The 18,520-nt window shown below is 52.6% G+C and overlaps 1 protein-coding gene across 2 annotated transcripts; it reads left to right on the forward strand.

Annotated features, from left to right (window-relative positions):
• Positions 1-7,588: 7,588 nt before the first annotated feature.
• On the forward strand, positions 7,589-18,144 carry CDK2AP1 (cyclin dependent kinase 2 associated protein 1). Of its 2 annotated transcripts, XM_086347456.1 has the most exons (4): positions 7,589-7,920; positions 12,709-12,806; positions 14,471-14,597; positions 17,330-18,144. In XM_086347456.1, the coding sequence occupies exons 1-4, from the start codon at positions 7,866-7,868 to the stop codon at positions 17,395-17,397; spliced, it is 348 nt and encodes a 115-aa protein (XP_086203582.1). In that variant the 5' UTR covers positions 7,589-7,865; the 3' UTR covers positions 17,398-18,144. The 2 variants fall into 2 exon arrangements, with proteins under 2 accessions (XP_086203582.1, XP_086203584.1); XM_086347458.1 differs by lacking the exons at positions 7,589-7,920; positions 12,709-12,806 and adding an exon at positions 13,505-13,801.
• The last annotated feature ends 376 nt before the right edge of the window (positions 18,145-18,520 follow it).

The following is an 18,520-nucleotide window of genomic DNA, read 5'->3' on the forward strand; positions in this document are numbered from 1 at the left end:
GCAATGGCACCCCACTCCAGTACTCTTGCCTGGAAAAACCCCATGGATGGAGGAGCCTGGTAGGCTGCAGTCCATGGGGTCACTAAGAGTTGGACACGACTGAGCAACTTCACTTTCACTTTTCACTTTCATGCATTGGAGAAGAAATGGCAACCCACTCCAGTATTCTTGCCTGGAGAATCCCAGGGACGGGGGAGCCTGGTGGGCTGCCGTCTATGGGGTCGCACAGAGTCGGACACGACTGAAGTGACTTAGCAGCAGCAGCATCTTGAGTTCAGGGTGTTTGAGCATCCACCTGTTCTCTTCGCTTGGCCCTGCAATAAACCTTTCTTTGCTAAAATAATAATAATAAAGCTAAAGGGACTTATTTGAGAGTTTCATACAGATTTTTTTTTGGCTGTGCTAGGTCTTAGTTGTGGCATGTGGGATCTGGTTCCCTAAGCAGGGATTGAACCTGGGTCCCCTACATTGGGAGTGCAGAGTCTTACCCACTGGCATCTGTAAATGTGACTTTTTTGGGGATAAAATGTCTCTGTAGGTGTAATTGAAGTTCTTGACATAAGATCATCCTGCATTAATTAAAGTGGGTCTTCAGTAACATGTTCTTAGAAGAGCTAGGGAGAAGACACATAGAGAAGAAGGCCATCTGAAGGCAGGGCTGGAGTGATGTGACCACAAGCCAAAGAATGCGTGTAGCCATTCTGGAAGCTGGAAGAGGGAAAGGATCCTCCCTCGGGCCTTTAGAGGGAGCCTGTCCCTGCCCACACCTTGGTTTCAGACTTCTGGCCCCCAGAACTGAGAGCAAGTAAGTCTGTTGTTTTAAGCCACCAGTTAGTGGTGACTAGATAATGGCAGCCCCAGGAAGCTAACACATCCGTTATGGAAAGTGAGTTGTGAGCAGGAAGAAGGTTGTGAACAGGAGTTAACCACCTGCAAATGAGAATTGATCTTGCTTTGCCTCATTTCTAGGAACACACTGAGGCCCTTTATGGAATGTTCTATATGCCTTGACTAGACATTCAAGGATGCAGGTCTTTCCTATATGTGGCTCAAACTCAAGGAGACCAGCCAAATGCAATAGTGGGCAATAGCAGGGAAGTCTTTTCAGAGGTGGGATAATTGAGCTGGGCTTTGAGGAGTTCGCCAAGTGAAACACAAGGGCAAGTTGGTGTGATGAAGGCTCTGATGTGGGAATGAACAAGCACCAGGGTCGTAATCTAGTCTGGTCTGAAGAACTCATGGGAAACAAGGGGTAAGGAAATGGCTCCAGTGTAGTGGGGTGAGAGAGGACAGCTAAACAGGGCAGCCATGCCTGTAATGATAAGCTTCATCACAACATGGGGATGGTCTGCTGCTGCTGCTGCAATAGTGCCTGAGATGTAGTAAACACTTCATAACTATTAATATTTGTTGAATAAAGGAGATCCTCCCCTCCCACCATGATCTCAATGGATGTAGGAAAAGCATTTGGGATGAGGTGGGAGAGAGGCTCAAATGAGAGGGGATATATGTATATTTGGGGCTTCCCAGGTGGTGCTAGTGGTAAAGGACCTGCCTGCCAGGGCAGGAGATGAAAGAGATGCAGGTTCGATCCCTGGGTTGGGAAGATCCCCTGGAGGAGGGCACGGCAACCCACTCCAGTATTCTTGCCTGGAGAATCCCACAGAGAGAGGAGCCTGTTGGGCTACAGTCCGTGGGGTCGCTTAGAGTTGGATATGACTGAAGCGACTTAGCACGCACGTGTGTGTGTGTGTGTGTATATATATATATATATATATATATATATATATATAGCTGATTCACTTTGTTGTATAGCAGAAATTCACACAGTATTGTAAAGCAATTATATGCTAACAAAAAAAATAAAACATCACTTAAACAGCATTTGGGTTTCCCTGGTGGTCCGGTGGTTCAGAATCCACCTTGCAGTGCAGAGGATACCAGTCTGATCCCTGGTCCAGGAAGATCCCACATGCCTTGGGGCTGGGAAGCCCTTGCTTTGCAACTACCAAAGCCAGTGCACCCTAGAGCCCTTGCTCCGCAACAAGAGAAGCACCGCAGTGAGAAGCCCATGCACCGCAACTAGAGAACAGCTCCTGCTCACTGCAACTGGAGAAAGCCCGTGCGCAGCAACAAAGACCCAGCACAGCCAAAAATACAATTTAAAAAAAGGAAGTCTGATTCTAAAAAAGCATTTGACAAAATCCAACTCTTTTATGATAAAAACACTCAACAAACTAGGAAGAGAAGGGAACATTCTCAACTTGATAAAAGGCATCTATGAAAAGGCCACAGTGAACATCATACTTAATGGTGAAAACCTAAAAGCTTTACCCCTAAGATCAGGAACAAGGCAAGGATGTCTGCTCTTACTGCTTCTGTCCAGTTCTGTCCTCAAGGTTTTAGGCAGAGCTATGTGGCAAGTAAAAGAAAATGCATTGCATTTGGAAAGGAAGAATGAAAACTCTGTATTTGCAGATAACATGATCTTATATAGAGAGTATCCTAAAGAATCTACATGCAGACACAACTATTATAGCTAAAAAGTGAATTCAGGAAAGTGTCAGGATAGAAGACAATGTAGAAAAATAAGTTGTGTTTCTACACACTAAAGATAACCCTAAAATTAAGAAAACCCCACAAATGTATCAAAAATAATGAAATACTTAGGAATACATTTAACCAAAGAAGTACGAGGCTTGTAGACTAAAAACTATTAAAAAATTGTTGAAATTAAAGAAAAAGAACTAAATGATTGGAAAGACATCTTGTAGTCATGGATTGGAAGAGTTAACATTGAAATTAAAATTGCAATACTCCCTAACTTGATGAACTTAATACAAGCTGTATCAAAATTCCAAATTTTTTTGTAAAAAAAAAAAAAAAGACAAGCTGATCCTAAAATTCATAGGGACATGCAAAAGACCCAGAATAGCCAAAATAATCTTGAAAAAGTTGGAGCACTCAGACTTCCTGAATTCAAAGCCTACTCCAAAGCTACAGTGTAGTAGGGACACAAGGATAGCTTCCATAGATCCGGGGAATAGAACTGAGAGTTTGGAAGTAAACTCACACTTATCGTCAACTAATTTTCAACAAGGGTGTCAAGACCGTGTAGTGGGGAAAGAATAGACTTCCCAACAAATGGTACTGAGACAACTGACTGGGTATTCACATGCAGAGAATGAATTTTGTGTATAAATCCATAACACAAACATTACCTAAAAATGGATCAAAGGCCTAACTGCTGCTGCTGCTACTGCTAAGTTGCTTCAGTGTCCGACTTTGTGCGACCCCACAGACGGCAGCCCACCAGGCTCCCCTGTCCCTGGGATTCTCCAGGCAAGAACACTGGAGTGGGTTGCCATTTCCTTCTCCAATGCAGGAAAGTGAAAAGTGAAAGTGAAGTCGCTCAGTCGTGTCCGACCCTCAGCGACCCCATGGACTGCAGCCTTCCAGGCTCCTCCGTCCATGGGATTTTCCAGGCAAGAGTACTGGAGTGGGGTGCCATCGCCTTCTCCGTCAAAGGCCTAAACATAAGAACAAAAAGTAGAAAAACTATTTGAAGAAAACTTAGGTGAAATTTTTCATGACCTTTGACAAAATATGATACCCAAACCACAAGCAAATAGACATTTAAAAATAGGTTGGACTTCATCAAAATCAGAAACTTCTGGAGCATTCCCTGGGTGTCCAGTGGTTAGGACTTCTTGCTCTCATTGTCAAGGGCCTCGGTTCAATCCCTGCTTTGGGACCTGAAATCCCACAAACCACATGGTGCTGGAGGGGAGTGCGGGTAGAATTAAAACCTTTTCTATACCAAAACTGTGGGCTTCCCTCATAGCTCAGTTGGTAAAGAATCCACCTGCAAAGCAGGAGACCCTGGATCAATTCCTTGGTCGGGAAGATCCCCTGGAGAAGGGAAAGGCCAGTTATTCTGGCCTGGAGAATTCCATGTATAAGCCATGGGGTCGCAAAGAGTCGGGCACGACTGAGAGACTTTAAGTTTTTGTAACAAAACTATCAAGAAAATTAAAAGAGGGCTTCTCTGGTGGCACAATGGTAAAGAATCTGCCTGCCAATGCAGGAGACATGAGTTCGATTTCTGGTCTGGGACGATCCTACATGCCTTGAAGTAACTAAGCCTGTGAGCCATAATTACTGAGCCTGTGATCTACAGCCTGGGAGCCACAAGAGCTAAGCCCATGTGCAACAACTACTGAAGCCCACACACCTAGAGCCGATGCTCTGAAACAAGAGGAGCCACTGCAGTGAGAAGCCCCTGCACCGTGACTAGAGTGGCCCCACTTGCAGCAACTAGAGGAAAGCCTGCCCAGCAATGAAGACCCAGCACAGCCATAAATAAATAAATAAATACATAACATTTTTTAAAAAAAGAATCCACCTGCCAGTGGAGGAGACCCTGTTTCAATCCCTGGGTCTAGACGACCCCACATGCCTTGGAGCAAGTAAGCCCATACACCACTACTGTTGAGCCTGTGCTCTAGAGCCTGGGAACCGCAACAAGAGCGTAGCCCCTGCTCTCTGCAACTAGAGAAAGCCCAGGGTCAACAATGAAGACCCAGCACAGCCTAAATAATTAATGAAATGAAACAAAATTAAGAGATAGACCACAGAATGGGAAAAAATATTTGCAAGCTATAAATCTGGGAAGGGACAAGTATCCAGAATAAAGATCTCATACAACTTAACATAAAAACTCAAATTAAAAAATAGGTTAAGGGGGGGACCTCTGTGGTGGACCAGGGGCTAAGACTCTGAGCTCCCAGTTCAGGGGACTCGGGTTCACCACACGCCACAATAAAGATCAAAGCTCCCGAGTGCCCCTTCACCCAAATTCAAAAAGAAAAAATGCAGGGATTTCCCTGGTGGTCCGGTGGTTAAGACTCTGCCTTCTAATACAGGGGATGCAGATGCAGGTTCAGTCCCTGGTGGGCAACTAAGATCCCACGTGCCACCAGGGAACTAAACCTGAGTGCTGGAACAAAGAGCCTGTCCACCAGAAAGAAGGCCCAGCACAGCCGAAAAAACACAAAAAAGGAAATCAAAACCATGAGATTCCAGTTCATACCAACTAGGATGCCTAAAATAAAAAAGCCAGATGATAAAAGTGTTGGTGAGGATATGGAGAAATTATAAATATTACAGATTGCTTATAGGAATATAAATGATAGTCACTATGGAAAATAGTGTAGCAGTTCCTCAAAAAGTTAAACACAGAGTTACTAGGTAGCTCAGCAATTCCACTCCTGGTTATGTACCCCAAAGAACTAAAACATTTTCACAAAAACTTGAACACAAATGTTCATAGCAGCTTTATTCATAATAGTCAAAAAGTGAAAATGAATGAAATGTCCATCAGCTAATGAATGGATAAATAAAATATGGCCTATCTATACAATGGAATATTATTCAGTCATAAAGAGGAACGTAGTCCTGATCCGTCTTACAAAACGGATGGACCTTGAAAGTATTATACTAAGCGAAAGAGGCCATACACATATTTTAACTGAATCCATTCCTATGAAATGTCCAGAATAGGTACATCCATAGACACAGAAAGCAGATTAGCAGCTGCCTAAAGCTATGGGTAGTGAAGAATGGGGAGTGACTATTGTTGGGTTTCCTTTTGGGATGGCGGAAATGTTCTAGAATTAGATAGTGCTGATGACTGCACAACTTTGTGCTTATACTAAATCCCACTGAACTGTGTATTTTTAAAGGGTGAATTTTACACTAAATGAATAGATCTAAAAAACAAAAGGAAAAATACTTTTCCATGATGATCAGTGGTGGGACTTCCTTGGTGGTCCAGTGGTTAAGACTCTGCTTCCACTGCATGTGACACGAGTTTGATCTCTGGCAGGGTAACTAAGATCCCCCATACCCCGCAGCATTGCCCCCCCCTAAAAATTATGATCAGTGAGGATGGACATCATTCTAAAAATACAATATGGAGAGAAGAGCCCACACCATCTGTAGAAAGGACTGAAGCAGACCTCTGAGACCTGGATTTTTGCCCCAAGGACATGGAGGCTTAGTCCCACAGTGAATAGATGATGGAGCCAGAATTAATACCCGGGTCTGTCAGCCTATGCTCTGCTTATAGCTTCTTGCCCTGCATTGGTCCAATAAGTAAACCATTGGCTATTGTGGCTACCAAGCTGTTGGAATGTGGCCCCAATCAGGGACCTGAAGTCCCAATCAGGATGAGCTGTAAGGGTAAAATCCCCTGTGGGTTTTGAAGATGGTATCATAAAAAGAATGTAAAGTATCTTTAAGAATTGCTTTATATTTATTATATATTGATTTCATACATTATATATTTAAATCATATATTATGTTAAATAAAAAATAAAGATTAATTTCATCAGTTCTTTTTACTTTCTGAAATGTGATCATTTAAACTGTTAAACTACATAGTAGCTTGCAATACTTTTCTATTGGACAGTGCTACTCTATAGAGTATTGGTCCCCTGGGAGCACGGTAGGAAAAGGATGATATTAATTTACCCCTGAACTAACACTTTGCTGAACATCCTTGACGGAACCAGCCTAAAGCTGATCACAAGGGGTCCTGGGAAGAGGGGTGTCGCTTGTACCTTCACTCCTAAAGTAAATGAAGGAGGGAGGGAATGGGTATATCCCTCTGGGGCAATAACAATCCTTACTAGATCCAGATGTATCTGAAAGTCTGTAGCTAATAAAAGATATTTGCAAAGCAGGGCGATTAAAAATGGCAGAAAAGGGCGGGCATCTTGTGTCTTTTGACAAGATTTACTATTTAAGGAGAACTCCAAGAAATAATACCTTGAAAAGCTTCATCATCTGATGTAAAATACATTTCATGATTGCAGTTCAGTCAGATTTGAGGAGTGGGCTGTGGTGGGGTGGGAAGAGGGTCAAAAATTGCAACGTAAACTCCAGGAGAGAAGAAACTTGGTCAAGTTTATTCTTGTCTTCTTAGCGCCTAGAACAGTGCTCGCCACACAGCAGTCGCTTCTTAAATATTTGAACGAGTTAAGATGCAAAATTAGGTGGATGCGACAGTGTGTTTTTCGCGGGAGGAGGCCTCCGACTTTTGTCCAGTGTCAAAGGAGTCTAGGCCGCCAAGGGGTTAACAATCACTTAATACCGACAGGGACGTGAAATTTATTTGAAATCGATGTTAAGAATTGGTTGTTCTTATTCTGGGGAGTAGCCAGACCTCGGCGTCTGGAATGATCTATGTGCTTAAAAATACCACTCGCCACCATTTTCTCCAGGTAATTTTCCATCCCTGCCCCCACAGTCAAAGGGGGGGGGAAAAAGTAATTCCGCAATCCTACCTAGCTTTAGAGAAAAAAAGAAAAAATTAATCGCTACAGCAACAAATCTCCAGGCACCGCCAGCGCAGCAGAAGAAAGGGACCCAGGTGGGCCTCGGGCGCTGCCAGGACCCCAGCCCCCCAAACTTTGCCAAGTTGCGGGCGCCTAGTGCGCCCGGAGGCGCGGGGCGCGGCCGCGGGCGGCACCGCCCCCTGACGCCCGGCCGCGGCGCGCCGGGCCGCCCCCTCCCGGCCCCGGCCGGCCCCGCTGGCTCCGCTCAAAGTTTGCGGCCGCCCCTGCGCCCGCGCGCCCGCCCGATGTATGGGTGATATACTGCAGCGGGTGTCAGGGTGAGGGACGGCCATATTTGCCGGTGCGGCCCGAGCCGTCAACAACAAAAAGTGCGCGGGAGCTCGGCGGGCGCACGGACGGGCGCACGGACGCCGGGACCGCCTCGCCGTCGCCGGGTCTCGCCGCCGCCGCCGCCCTCGCGGGCCGGGCCCCGCTGCGCCCCGGCGCACCCCGCCGCTCGGGGGGATGTCTTACAAACCGAACTTGACCACGCACATGCCCGCCGCCTCCCTCAACGCCGGTGAGTGAGTGCGCCCCGCGGGCCGCGCGCGCCGCGCCCCAAGTGCAGCCAAGTTGGGGGCTCGCGCGCCCGGCCCCGGCCCCGGCTCCCGGGGGCCCGCGGCGGCCGGGGTCGGCGGGCACCGGGTCCCGGCCCGGGGCAGCGCGGCCGCCGCCGCCATGATTCCGGCGCGCGCGCTGCCAAAGTTCGCGGGTGCGCCCCGCGCCACGCCGGGCCTGGGGTCGGGCCGGGGCCGGGGCCCGGGTCGCGGGCGGCCGCCGCGGTCCCCCCCACGCCGGCGGCCGAGGGCTCGTGGGGAGCGCGGCGAGCGAGGGCGGGGGAGGCTTTCTCGGCTCCTTTTTCCTCCGGCTTTTGGGCGGCTCGGCGAGGGCCCCTGCCGGCGGGAATCGGGAGCGGCCCGGTCGCGCCGGGAGCGGGGCGCCGGGAGCGGGGCGCGGGTCCGCCCTTGGGGACCTGAGGGGCAGGCCCGGGCGGGGGGGTCCAGGCGGCAGGGGTGCACGTGAGCAAGGCCGGGCCACGCGCAGGCGGCGCTGCGGGGCTGCGAGAGCGCCAGGTTGCAGCCGCTCCCGAGGGCGGGGGGCCACTGGGGTCACCGGCGGTGCAGGGGAGGTGGTCTCTGGACGCCTGCCCGGCCTGGCGTGGGGGAGCAGGTGCCCAAAACGGGGCGCACGGGAGGTCCCCTCAGGCGTGCGCGGAGTGAGAGAAGTTGGGGAAGACCGGGGGCTTCGGAGTTGCCTGCAGGCAGAGGGCGGGGGAGGCATTGCAGCTGGGGTCCCGGCTTGGAGCCCCCAAGTCTGGGTTTAGAGGGGCCTCCTCCAGGAGCCGTGCTCTCCCTGTGCTGGGGCTGAAGCTGGGCGGTCCCAGGAAACTCCTGCATAAGTTGTCCGGCAGCTTTAGGCTGAGCCCGGGGGTCTTGCCCCAGAGACCAGGGCGGGGGCGGGGTGTGTGTGTGGGAGGGGGCACGCGGGGTGTGTGTGGTTGGTGGTAAAATTTTGTGGGGTTCGTAGGTGACTGACTCGGTCCCCTCTCACAGAGGTTCTCCTTTAGACTCTTGGTGGGAAACTTCCAAAAAAGCGAGGTGCATGGAGGTGGGGGTGGCAGCAGGGGCTTGGCAGGGAGGAAATGGGCCTCGCTGGTCAGAAGTGCCACGCTGGCAGTTGGCCGAAAGTTTTGGGCCTTGTCTCCTAATGTTGACTCGGTAACTCCAAAATCTGAAGGGCGCCCCAGAAAAGCTCTAAGTGTATATGCATGTATGTATATACCTATACATAGGTGTATATAGGGGTGTGTATGTTTAACTTCTTAGAGATTTGGGGATTGGAAAGGGTTAAGATTCAGGGTGTGGATGGCTGTGGGGTTAGATAGTTGAGTTGGTCAAGTGTGGGCTCTGTCTGAGCCCCAAGAGAAAACGGCCCCTATTTTCAGCTGAAATGTTCTCATCTCTGGGGTCTGCACACCTTAAGAAGCAGGCTTTGTAGCCAGTGTTTCTCACTGCCTCCCTCATCTGACTCTGGGGTGGGATGGGTGGAGGGTCTTGCTGCTGGCCCAAGTCGGGGGGAAGTCTCAGGCTGCCCTGGTGCAGTTGAGGCAGGGACCCTGAACCTGGCGCTTTGGGGACTGGGGTCCCAGAGGGAGCAAGTCACCCGCTTAGGCGCCCTGAAGCCCTACTCTGGGCTGGCTAACACCTGTGCCCAGATGGTCTTCCTTCTCCTGTGGTGAACTCCAGGAGGAGCGCTGAGGTCTCCAGATCTCTGGTGTTCGGGTGAGGGGCCGCCCCTCCTCCGCGTGGACCCCTTTAGAAAGCCCGCATCTCCCTGTGCCATTTGCATCCAAGATGGACTCTCCGCTGCCGCTCCTCCGGCTTCCTTGTCATCATCCCTCACGCCCTCCAGCCCTGCCTCCTGCTCGCGAGTTGCCAAGCCGCGGCCTGGCCGGCGGTGGCAGTGGCGGAGTTAGACAAAGCCCCCGCCTCCCCGCCAGAGAGCCCCCCCAGGCGCCCCAAGTGGCGGGAAGGCCGCCAGCTCCCCAGGCCCGGGCCGCTCTTTGTCTGGCGTGGGGGCGGGGAGCCGCGCCTGGCCCCAGGAGCTGCTGGCCTTTGCCAATCCCTCCCTCTGCTCAGGGCCCTCCCTGGTCCCCGCACACTGCGCGCATTGTCTGCGATGCTCCGAGACGACCGCGCTCACGCCCTGTCTGGTTTTCTCCTTGGCCTTGGGTAGCCGGACTGCCGGCCCTCTCTGTGTCTGCAGGAAGCTGCGGGCATGAGTGGAACTTGGGGCCCCTCTGCCAACTCTTCCCAGAGCCACAGACACCCCCCTCTGAACACTGAGCAAAGGACTGGCTCAGAGTCGGGTCGCCTACCTCATCACCCAGGTGGTAGCAAAGTCAAGCTCTGGGCTCTTGCCTGACTTCTCCTCCACACCGCTCCCACGCCCGCAACCCATTCCTTCTCCCTCTCTCAGGGCCTAACCCCAGCACTGTGGAGGAGCAGGTTCTAGAGCCTTTAGACATTCTGTTGGGAACTATTACCTCAAACAGATGGAGAAACTGAGGCCAGAGAGAGAAGGGCCATGTCTTAGGTTCTGCAGCCCAGTATGGCGCAGCTGGCCTGTTTCCCAGTCCAGACCCTTGCCTGCAGGAGAGAGGATGGGTCAGGAAGACAAGACATACAGAATGTAGTAATAGGAGGAGGAGGGCAGGAGGTGGGGCAGAGAATGCACTCATCTCCTGCCCAGGAGCTGGAATCTTCTAGATGCCTTGAAGAGCTGAGCAGTGCCATGGACCCCCCCCCCCTCCCCCCGCCCCCACCCACTCTTGCCTTTAGCATCCCAGCCTTACAGAGAGAAGTGTAAGAACTTGCAGTCTTGGGACTTGAACCCTGGCCTGGGGCAGTGAAGCCTGAGCTACCCAGACCACACTCACCACCCACATCAGAAGGCCAGGAAATTGGGGTTTGGCTGATGTGGCGAGGGGAGCTGGGGGGGGGCACCTGCTACGTTCCCTTGCTCTGGCCATTGCACACCCATGGTTGCCTCGGATGGTGTTAGAGACGTGAGTGTAGCTCTTTGCACAAGTGTGTGAGCAGCCCTTTTTAGAGGTATGGCAGCTGGGTGCTGTGCTCAGTCCCCAACTTAGAGGTGGCAGAATCTGTGTTTCCTGTCTGGGCATCCCATGCTTGGGCATGAATCTGGGCCCCAGTGGAGAAATCCAGGGCCAGTCAGGTTGGGTACAGAACTGTCCCCAGCTCCTGGACAGAGGGACAGGTGTGAGGTGTTAGCCTCTTCTGTGCTGTGTGGCCTTGGGGCAGTGCCCACCCTCTCTGGTCCGTGTTTCACTCTCTGCAGTGAGGGGTTCCAGGGCCCCTTTAGCTCTAGCAGCCTGAGCCCCTGAACTTCCTTCCTTTCCTGCCCCTCCCCTTACCCACACCAGATGAGCAGCTGGTCGGTTTGGTCGGCCTGGCACCAGCTGTCCATCCCCAGGGCCAAGTCTGCAGAGCCCGCTGTGTGCGTGAGGGAGAAAGAGAGAGAGAGAGAGACCGTTTGGCTCTGGGGGCGGGAGGCAGAGGGGAAGCTGCTCCCAGGCCAGGCGTGGAGGAAGGCGGGCCGCTGCTGAGGAGGGCTAGGTAAATTCTCCATGGTTACCGCTGTTTGTAATTCCGCAGGACATCCTTTACCCGCTAATGGCCACTTGGACGCCATTATGGGTCTGCTTGCTTCCAGCTCCTGAGCTGGAGCTGGAATATTCCTTGCTGCGGACCTCCCCATCCCCCATCCAGGAGACTTCATTCTGAGCCAGGCCCTGGCCCCACGTGGTCCCTCCGCCGAGGGACAGCATCTTCTAGTGTGACAGTCCATAAGTCGGGTCTTACTCCTCCCCTCTGGGGGCATAAGCCATCCAAGCATAGATTCAGACTGGCGAGAGTCTGGTTCCCTCTTTGGAGAGGAGTGACGGGAGCTCAGAGAGGTTGAGGGACTTGCCCAGGGATACACAGGCTGTGATGTGCTCCTGATTCCTGACTTGGTGTCCAGTGAGCTTCTCAGGTGGCACTAGTGGGAAAAGAACCACCCCCCCCCCCACCTTCAGCCCCACCAATGCAGGAGATGTGGGTTTGGTCCCTGGGTCGGGAAGATCCCCTGGAGGAGAGCATGGCAACCCACTCCAGTGTTCTTGCCTGGAGAATCCTATGGACAGAGGAGTCTGGCGGGCTACAGTCCATGGGGTCACCAAGATTCAGACACGACTGAGCACACACACACACCAGTCCCCAGCCAGGGTTGGGCCTCAGAACTCTAAAACCTTCCCCTGTCTTCCTCACTGTAGAGTCTAGCAGAAGTCTGGGCACACAGGAGATGTATTAGCCGGAGTGTGGACCAGCCTTAGTAGTAGGTGGGCTCTTGAGGCATCCATGGGTCCCTAGGGTGTCAACCTCTGAGGCGCAGGACCCAGGAAAGGAGACTTGAAAGGATTAGGCTGATATTGCAGCAGATTTCTTCTTTGTTCCGAGTCCTTGATGGCATGAATGGGAAGGAGCTCTGTGATTGATTAGCAATGTCTGCTGGGGTCGGGGGTGTGAAGGGCAGCGGTCTGTTAGCTCCTTTTTACTGTCAGTCCTTTAGGCCAAGTGTCAGCCACCACCAAACTGGAGGATGGGAGGAGGGTTCTCTGTCCTCGGAGACAAAAGACCATTGTTGACGGCACGAGTCCTGGGCAGGGGGACTCAGAGTCCTTACCTTGGCAATGGCTAGTTAGCCAAGGCTACTGGATTACTGACTTCTGTCTCATCCCCCACAGCTGGGAGTGTCCACCCGCCCTCCACCAGCATGGCAACGTCCTCACAGTACCGCCAGCTGCTGAGTGACTACGGGCCGCCATCTCTCGGCTACACCCAGGTATGGCAGCGGGGGTGATGTGAGGTGTGGGGGACCCAGGGGGCGGCCTGGGCACGGAGGGGAGGCAGTAGAAGGAGTAGAAATGATGGAATGGCGTGGTTACCCCAGCTTCCCCAACCCAGGGCGCTGCTGGGCTCGTGTTCGGGGCTCAGGGCCTTGGAATGGAGAAGTGGCGAGAGGTTCATGGGGGACGCTGAGTGACAGGAAGGGGTGGGAGAGCCCAGGGGCGCTGGCGGCCCGGGGAGCCACCGTCCCCATTGGGCCGCTGCCCCGTGTGTGTCCCTGGCCGGTCTCCTCGTGCCTGCTGCCTGGGCAAGTGAGGTCCGGCCTGGACTCTGGATCTGAGCTTGGACGGAGGGGAGGGGACCCTGTTCCCACTCACTCGCCACAAGATTATGGCCCCAGCAGGGAGGACGGGGCCCGAACCCTAGTGGAGCCCAGGTGGGTTCCATCAAGAGCTGGTGGCCCCTGAATTTTACACCTGGTTCCACCGGTCACAGGGCTGTGACCCTGCCCCCCTCCACCCCAAAACTAGCCGAGACTGACTTTCCCCTTCGGGTTGGGGGGGCCATCAGTGGAGGCAGCTTCCCCTCCTTAGGAAGTGCTGCCTTGAGGGGGGCGGGGGGGAGCCTGGGCCACCAGCCGAGAGATTCTCTCCCGTGGCTGCAACTCGTGTTCCGAGGTCGCCACGGAGTTCGGCCCTGCCCTTGGGGATGAGGTGGCGGCCCGCTGCCATGCCCCGCCAGGCCCTCCTGCCCCTGGAGGGGAAGCGGGTGGGGTCGAGGGCCCCCCTGAAGAGGTGGTGGCTGGAGGACGGGGCCAGGCGTGGCCTGAACAGACCCCGAAGCGCCCCGGCCTTGAGGCAGCGGCCAGAGCAGAGGAGGCAGGATCGAGGGGCCCAGGGGAGGCGCCCAGAGGATGCCGAGGAGCCGGACAAGGAGAGGAGGAAGGACTGGGAGGCCAGGAAGCAGAGGCGACAGAGGCGGGGGGAGCAGGCGAGGGCCTCCCCCGGGGGAGGTGGCTGGCCTGATGCAGCTGGTGGGGGCGGGGAGGCCCGAGCAGGCTGGTGGGAACTCGGCCCCACTGATCAGTGTGCTTGCTGGGGGCAGTTGGAGGGGGGTCTGGAAGGAAAGGGTTTCTGTGTGGTGGACCCTGCTGGTGTGGGGAGGAGGGAAGACTCTAAATACATTCTGTTTTCTGTCTGGGTGGCCTTGGCAGTTTTTCTAGTCCTGCTGACCCCCAGGTGTGTCGTCCATCTCGGCCACTCACTCTGGATCCCCAGCCGTCCTGGGTTCAGTTGCCTAGCCATGGCTCCTTCCAGGAAATTCTCAGTGATCACCTTTCTGTCGACTCTTTCTTTCTTATTTGAGATGATCAGAGGACTGTCTGGAGACTGCTGGGTGGTGGCCTTGAGTGTACGAGGACAGTAGAGAGAGCCGGCTCCCTGGTCTGTAGTTGTTGCCCAGAGGGGACGTGCCTGCCTGCAGCGGAGGCATCTGCCCTGGGACTCTGGGCCGGGCCGCCCTCCCTCCGCCCCACTGCCCCTGGGCTCGGGCCACTCCCCTGCCCTGGCCCCTTGCCACTGGGGTGCAGTGGGGTCCTGACTGTGGCGTTGGTGTCAGGTTGGGTGGAATCCTTCTGAACGCTTTCCTTTCTGAATCCAGGGCACTGGGAACAGCCAGGTGCCCCAGAGCAAATATGCCGAGCTGCTGGCCATCATCGAAGAGCTGGGGAAGGAGATCAGACCCACCTACGCGGGCAGCAAGAGTGCGATGGAGAGACTAAAACGAGGTAAGTCATGGACCCTGGACTCCCCTGGTGGGTGATGCCCTTCTGCTGGCTGACCCCTGGCACTGGCTCTCTACCAGTCTTGAAAGATCTTTTGGGGAAAACGGAGGGTGGCAAGACAGAAGCATCTCCTATGGCACAGGGGCGCTCATTTTGTTTCAGAGTGATTGTTGAGGCAGCATGAGCTAGACTGTCCTGGGGATCTGAAGGGAAGAGGTTTGGCGGCCAATTGTCAGATGAGGCATCTGAGAAGGGGCCGTTGTGACTGTTAAACCCTTTGACTGGGGCTTCCCTGGGTGGGGGTCCAGTGGTCAGAACGCTGTGCTTTCACTGAAGGGGGGTGCAGGTTTGATTTCTGTTGGGGAACCAACATCCCATAGGCTTCGAGACCAAAAAAAAGCCTTTGTACCCAGATCCTGCAGCTCTGCCTCATGCCTGCCTCACTCCCGCTGGCCGACTCTGGTCCTGGGAGCCCCAGGCAGCCCAGTACATCGGGCCCCCCCTCTGGGGGAGACCTTGGGGCCACAGGGGCCCGCATTGCCCGGTGCTGTCCTCTTTGGAACGGGGCCCCAAGGAGGGGTGTGGGGCGGAGGGTGAGAGAGCTTTGAAGTTCTTTCGTGACTGAAGAGGGAGGGAGGGCGGGAGGCTGGTGTCACCAGGAGAAAGGGACTCACGTGAAGATGTGACTGGCCAGCTGACTTCAGAAGGCAGTGAAATAGGTTGGTTGCTGCTTCACGAAGTGAAAAGGGAGTGGAGAGGAGAAAAGGATTTCTATTTTAGAAGGTGGCAGTTCAGAGCATGGTGGCTTATGTGCGAATTTAATTTTAGGAGGGTTTTTTCTTTCTTTTAAGGTTAGAGAAGCAACTTTGGAGAAAAACGAAAGAGGGGAACATTCTGTGGCTGTAAATCTGGGGCGTGACAGCAGGGGGGCACGGCGGTAGTCAAGCCATGGCTCTAGTGATGGGCAAGGCTGGCTGAGGACAGGTGGTGACTACCTCTGTAAAGAGACTGATTGCAAAACCAGATCAGAGAATAACAGGCATTGGTGTGGGAAGGGGAGGCTGGCAGTAGGGGCTGGAAGAGGCCTTGGGGGAGAGAATGAGCTTAACCCCAGTCCAACCACAGGGGTCAGGGGGGTGTCACTCGGCCCAGAGTCCGGGTAAACTGGAGTGCTGGTTACCTAACTGGGCATGCCTGTGGAAATGCTGAGCCCCAGAGTTTGTCTGACGGGCTATCTGCAGCCACCCAGCGAAGCTGGCGGTTCAGGTCAACACGTGGATACACCTAGCGACTGGTGCAGGGCGCATCCTGGGTGAGCACCTAGTCCCACAGTTGCCCTGACCAGTAGCTGAGGGAGCTTGCCAAGTTTACATCATAGCAAGGAAGGAGGGTCCTAGGGCATGGGGAATCAGGCACCAAGAATGCTATTTGCATTTTTATTATTCCATTTTTTGGCTGCACCACGCAGCATGCAGGATCTTGGTTCCCCAAGCAGAGATGGAACCCACCTCCCCTGCAGTGGAATCGTGGCGTCCTAACCACTGGACCACCAGGGAAGTTCTTATTTGTGTTTTTTGTTTGTTTTGTTTTTTGGTGCCAAAACCTGAGAGTGAACATTTGTGGTTTTTAACGATGGAAAAAAACTCTGTGACATGTCAAAATTCTGCGAAATTCAAACTTTAGGGTGTAAGTAGAGACTTGTTGGAACGTGGTCACACCCATCGCTTGTGTAACGTCTGGGCCCTGTCATGGTATAATGGCAGAGTGGAGTAGCTGTGATAGTTGGCTGTACGTACGCCCTTCGCTGAAAGTCTTCAGAAGCTCTGGCAAATAAGATTTGTGAGGTGGGGATACCTGAGTGACTTGGGGTGTCATTCCTAGGGCCCTCTCAGGGTCAGCTCTTAGAAGGAATAGATTCTTGGTGTCGATTAAAATGAGGTAAGTGTTTCATGAAGTTTAGTAAAGCCAAAACAAAAACAAAACCGAAACAAACGATAACTCCCAAACCATAGTGATAAAAGATGAGGGGAAAATCACATCGTAGATGGCACCAGTCCCTAGCAGAAAGGATGAAGCAGTGGACCAGGGTGGACTGATTGAGCCTTTGTCTTGTGCCCAGATCTGGGCAGGCTACCTGACACTCCCAAGTCCTTTTTAGAATTTAGGAAAAATAATGGTTTGAAAGCTCCATGGTGGGCTTCCTAGGTGGCACTAGTGGTCAAAAACCTGTCTGCCAATGCAGGAGACAAATAATGTGGGTTCGATTCCTGGGTTGGGACAATCCCCTGGACGATCCCCTGGAGGGTATGGCAACCCTCCAGTATTCTTGCCTGGAGAAACCCATGGACAGGAGCCTTAGAGGACTACAGTCCATAGGGTTGCAAAGAGTCGGACACAACTGAAGCGACTTGGCCTGCAATCTCTGTCACGGGTCCTCACTTAAAGAACTTGGGTGGAGACACTTATTCCTGGCATCTGGATGGTAACATGGTTTGTGTAGCGAGTAATGTCAGGAAAAGAGCTTGCTGGTTTGTCATCTTGAGCATGGGAAGAAATACTTTAAGGGAGATGTGATGAGGAATGTTGGCTTTGAGGGATAGGATGGGGTTTGGGTTGTAGAATGCAGGTCCCACGTTCTCTCCAATCTTAGATTTCTGCAGCTGGTCGTGGAAGGACCGCTCTCCACTCCTGGAGTTGGTGCTGCCCTCTGATGCCCGTCTCTGCTTCTCTTCCAGGCATCATCCATGCCCGAGGATTGGTGCGGGAGTGCCTGGCTGAAACGGAGCGAAACGCCAGGTCCTAGCCTTGTGAGCCTGGAAGGTTTTCCCCTTCTTCCCAGAGGAGAAGTTATGGTTCACCTCCCTTGTTCAGATGAAACTCTTGTTTTCAAAATGGTTAACCAGTTCAGTTTCTCCTCCCCCGCCCCTCCCATGGTTCACTTAGGCTCTGAATCTACAGTCTCTTTAAGATTGAGGAAAGATTTTGAAATTGATTAGGAGTTACATTTGAAATAGTTAGGAACTTCCCAGGTGTTTGTGGTTTTGTTTTCTTTTTTTAAAAGCGTTGATTCAAAAGATGCACGTAGAAGTTACCTATCTCACAGCAAACTAGTTTTGACTCTAAGATACCAGTGTCTGGTTTTCTTTTGAATACATTTATGTTAACCCAGATTGTTCTGTGTTCCTTTTCACAAGCTGATACAACTTCAAGTTTTTTAGTAGTACGGACTTGACAGCACACTTAACCTAGGAGCCAGTCCCCTCGTTGCCATACGGTATAGATTCTGCTTAATGTAACTTCTTTTTTGCTTAAGCATATTTGCATGATTAGTGCTTTTGAAGTCCATTCTAAAATGCACAAGTTATAAATACAGAAGAAAGAGCAACCTCCCAAACCAAACCTAACAAGGACCCCTGAAATTTTTCCTAAGACTGTATGTAGATTTCAGTTCTGCCTTTTCTGAGGGTTGACCCAAACATCTGGAAGAAAATGGAACTGTTTGCGTCTTTGTATTTATTACTTGATGTAATAAAGCTTATTTTCATTAACAGCTTGTATTAAGATGTGGGTTCCTTGAATTCTTGGTGATATTTAAAAAAAAACCAGCTCCTCAGTGAGAGGTGGGAGAGACTTGTCAAAGGGCATTTTCCTACCTGGTCCAGGAAGGTTTGGTGTGACAGTGTCAGTAGGACAACGGGCCAGGGATGGGATGTGTGGGGTAAATCAAAGGCAAGGATCGGGCGAAGCTGCACAGTGGATGCATCTTCACGACAGCAGGTGTAAGTGAACGCCAGGAAGGAGAGCAAGAGTAGAGGCCGTGTTACTTTTCTCTAGTTGCGGTGCATAGGCTTCTCATTGCGGGGGCTTCACTTCAGGAGCACGGGCTCCAGGGCACAGGGGTTCAGTAGTTGCGGCTCCCGGGCGCT

Source organism: Bos grunniens, chromosome 17, assembly GCF_055505025.1.
Source record: "Bos grunniens cultivar Pamir isolate PY7600 chromosome 17, Bosgru_T2T1.0, whole genome shotgun sequence".
In the NCBI taxonomy this organism is placed as follows: domain Eukaryota; kingdom Metazoa; phylum Chordata; class Mammalia; order Artiodactyla; family Bovidae; genus Bos; species Bos grunniens.

Coding starts and splice junctions, on each gene's coding strand:
- CDK2AP1 (XM_086347458.1), top strand. CDS start 13,520: ATGAGGTGGCGGCCCGCTGCCATGCCCCGCCAGGCCCTCCTGCCCCTG. Junction 13,802..14,470: donor GACAGAGGCGGGGGGAGCAG/GCGAGGGCCTCC, acceptor TTCTGAATCCAG/GGCACTGGGAACAGCCAGGT. Junction 14,598..17,329: donor GATGGAGAGACTAAAACGAG/GTAAGTCATGGA, acceptor CTTCTCTTCCAG/GCATCATCCATGCCCGAGGA.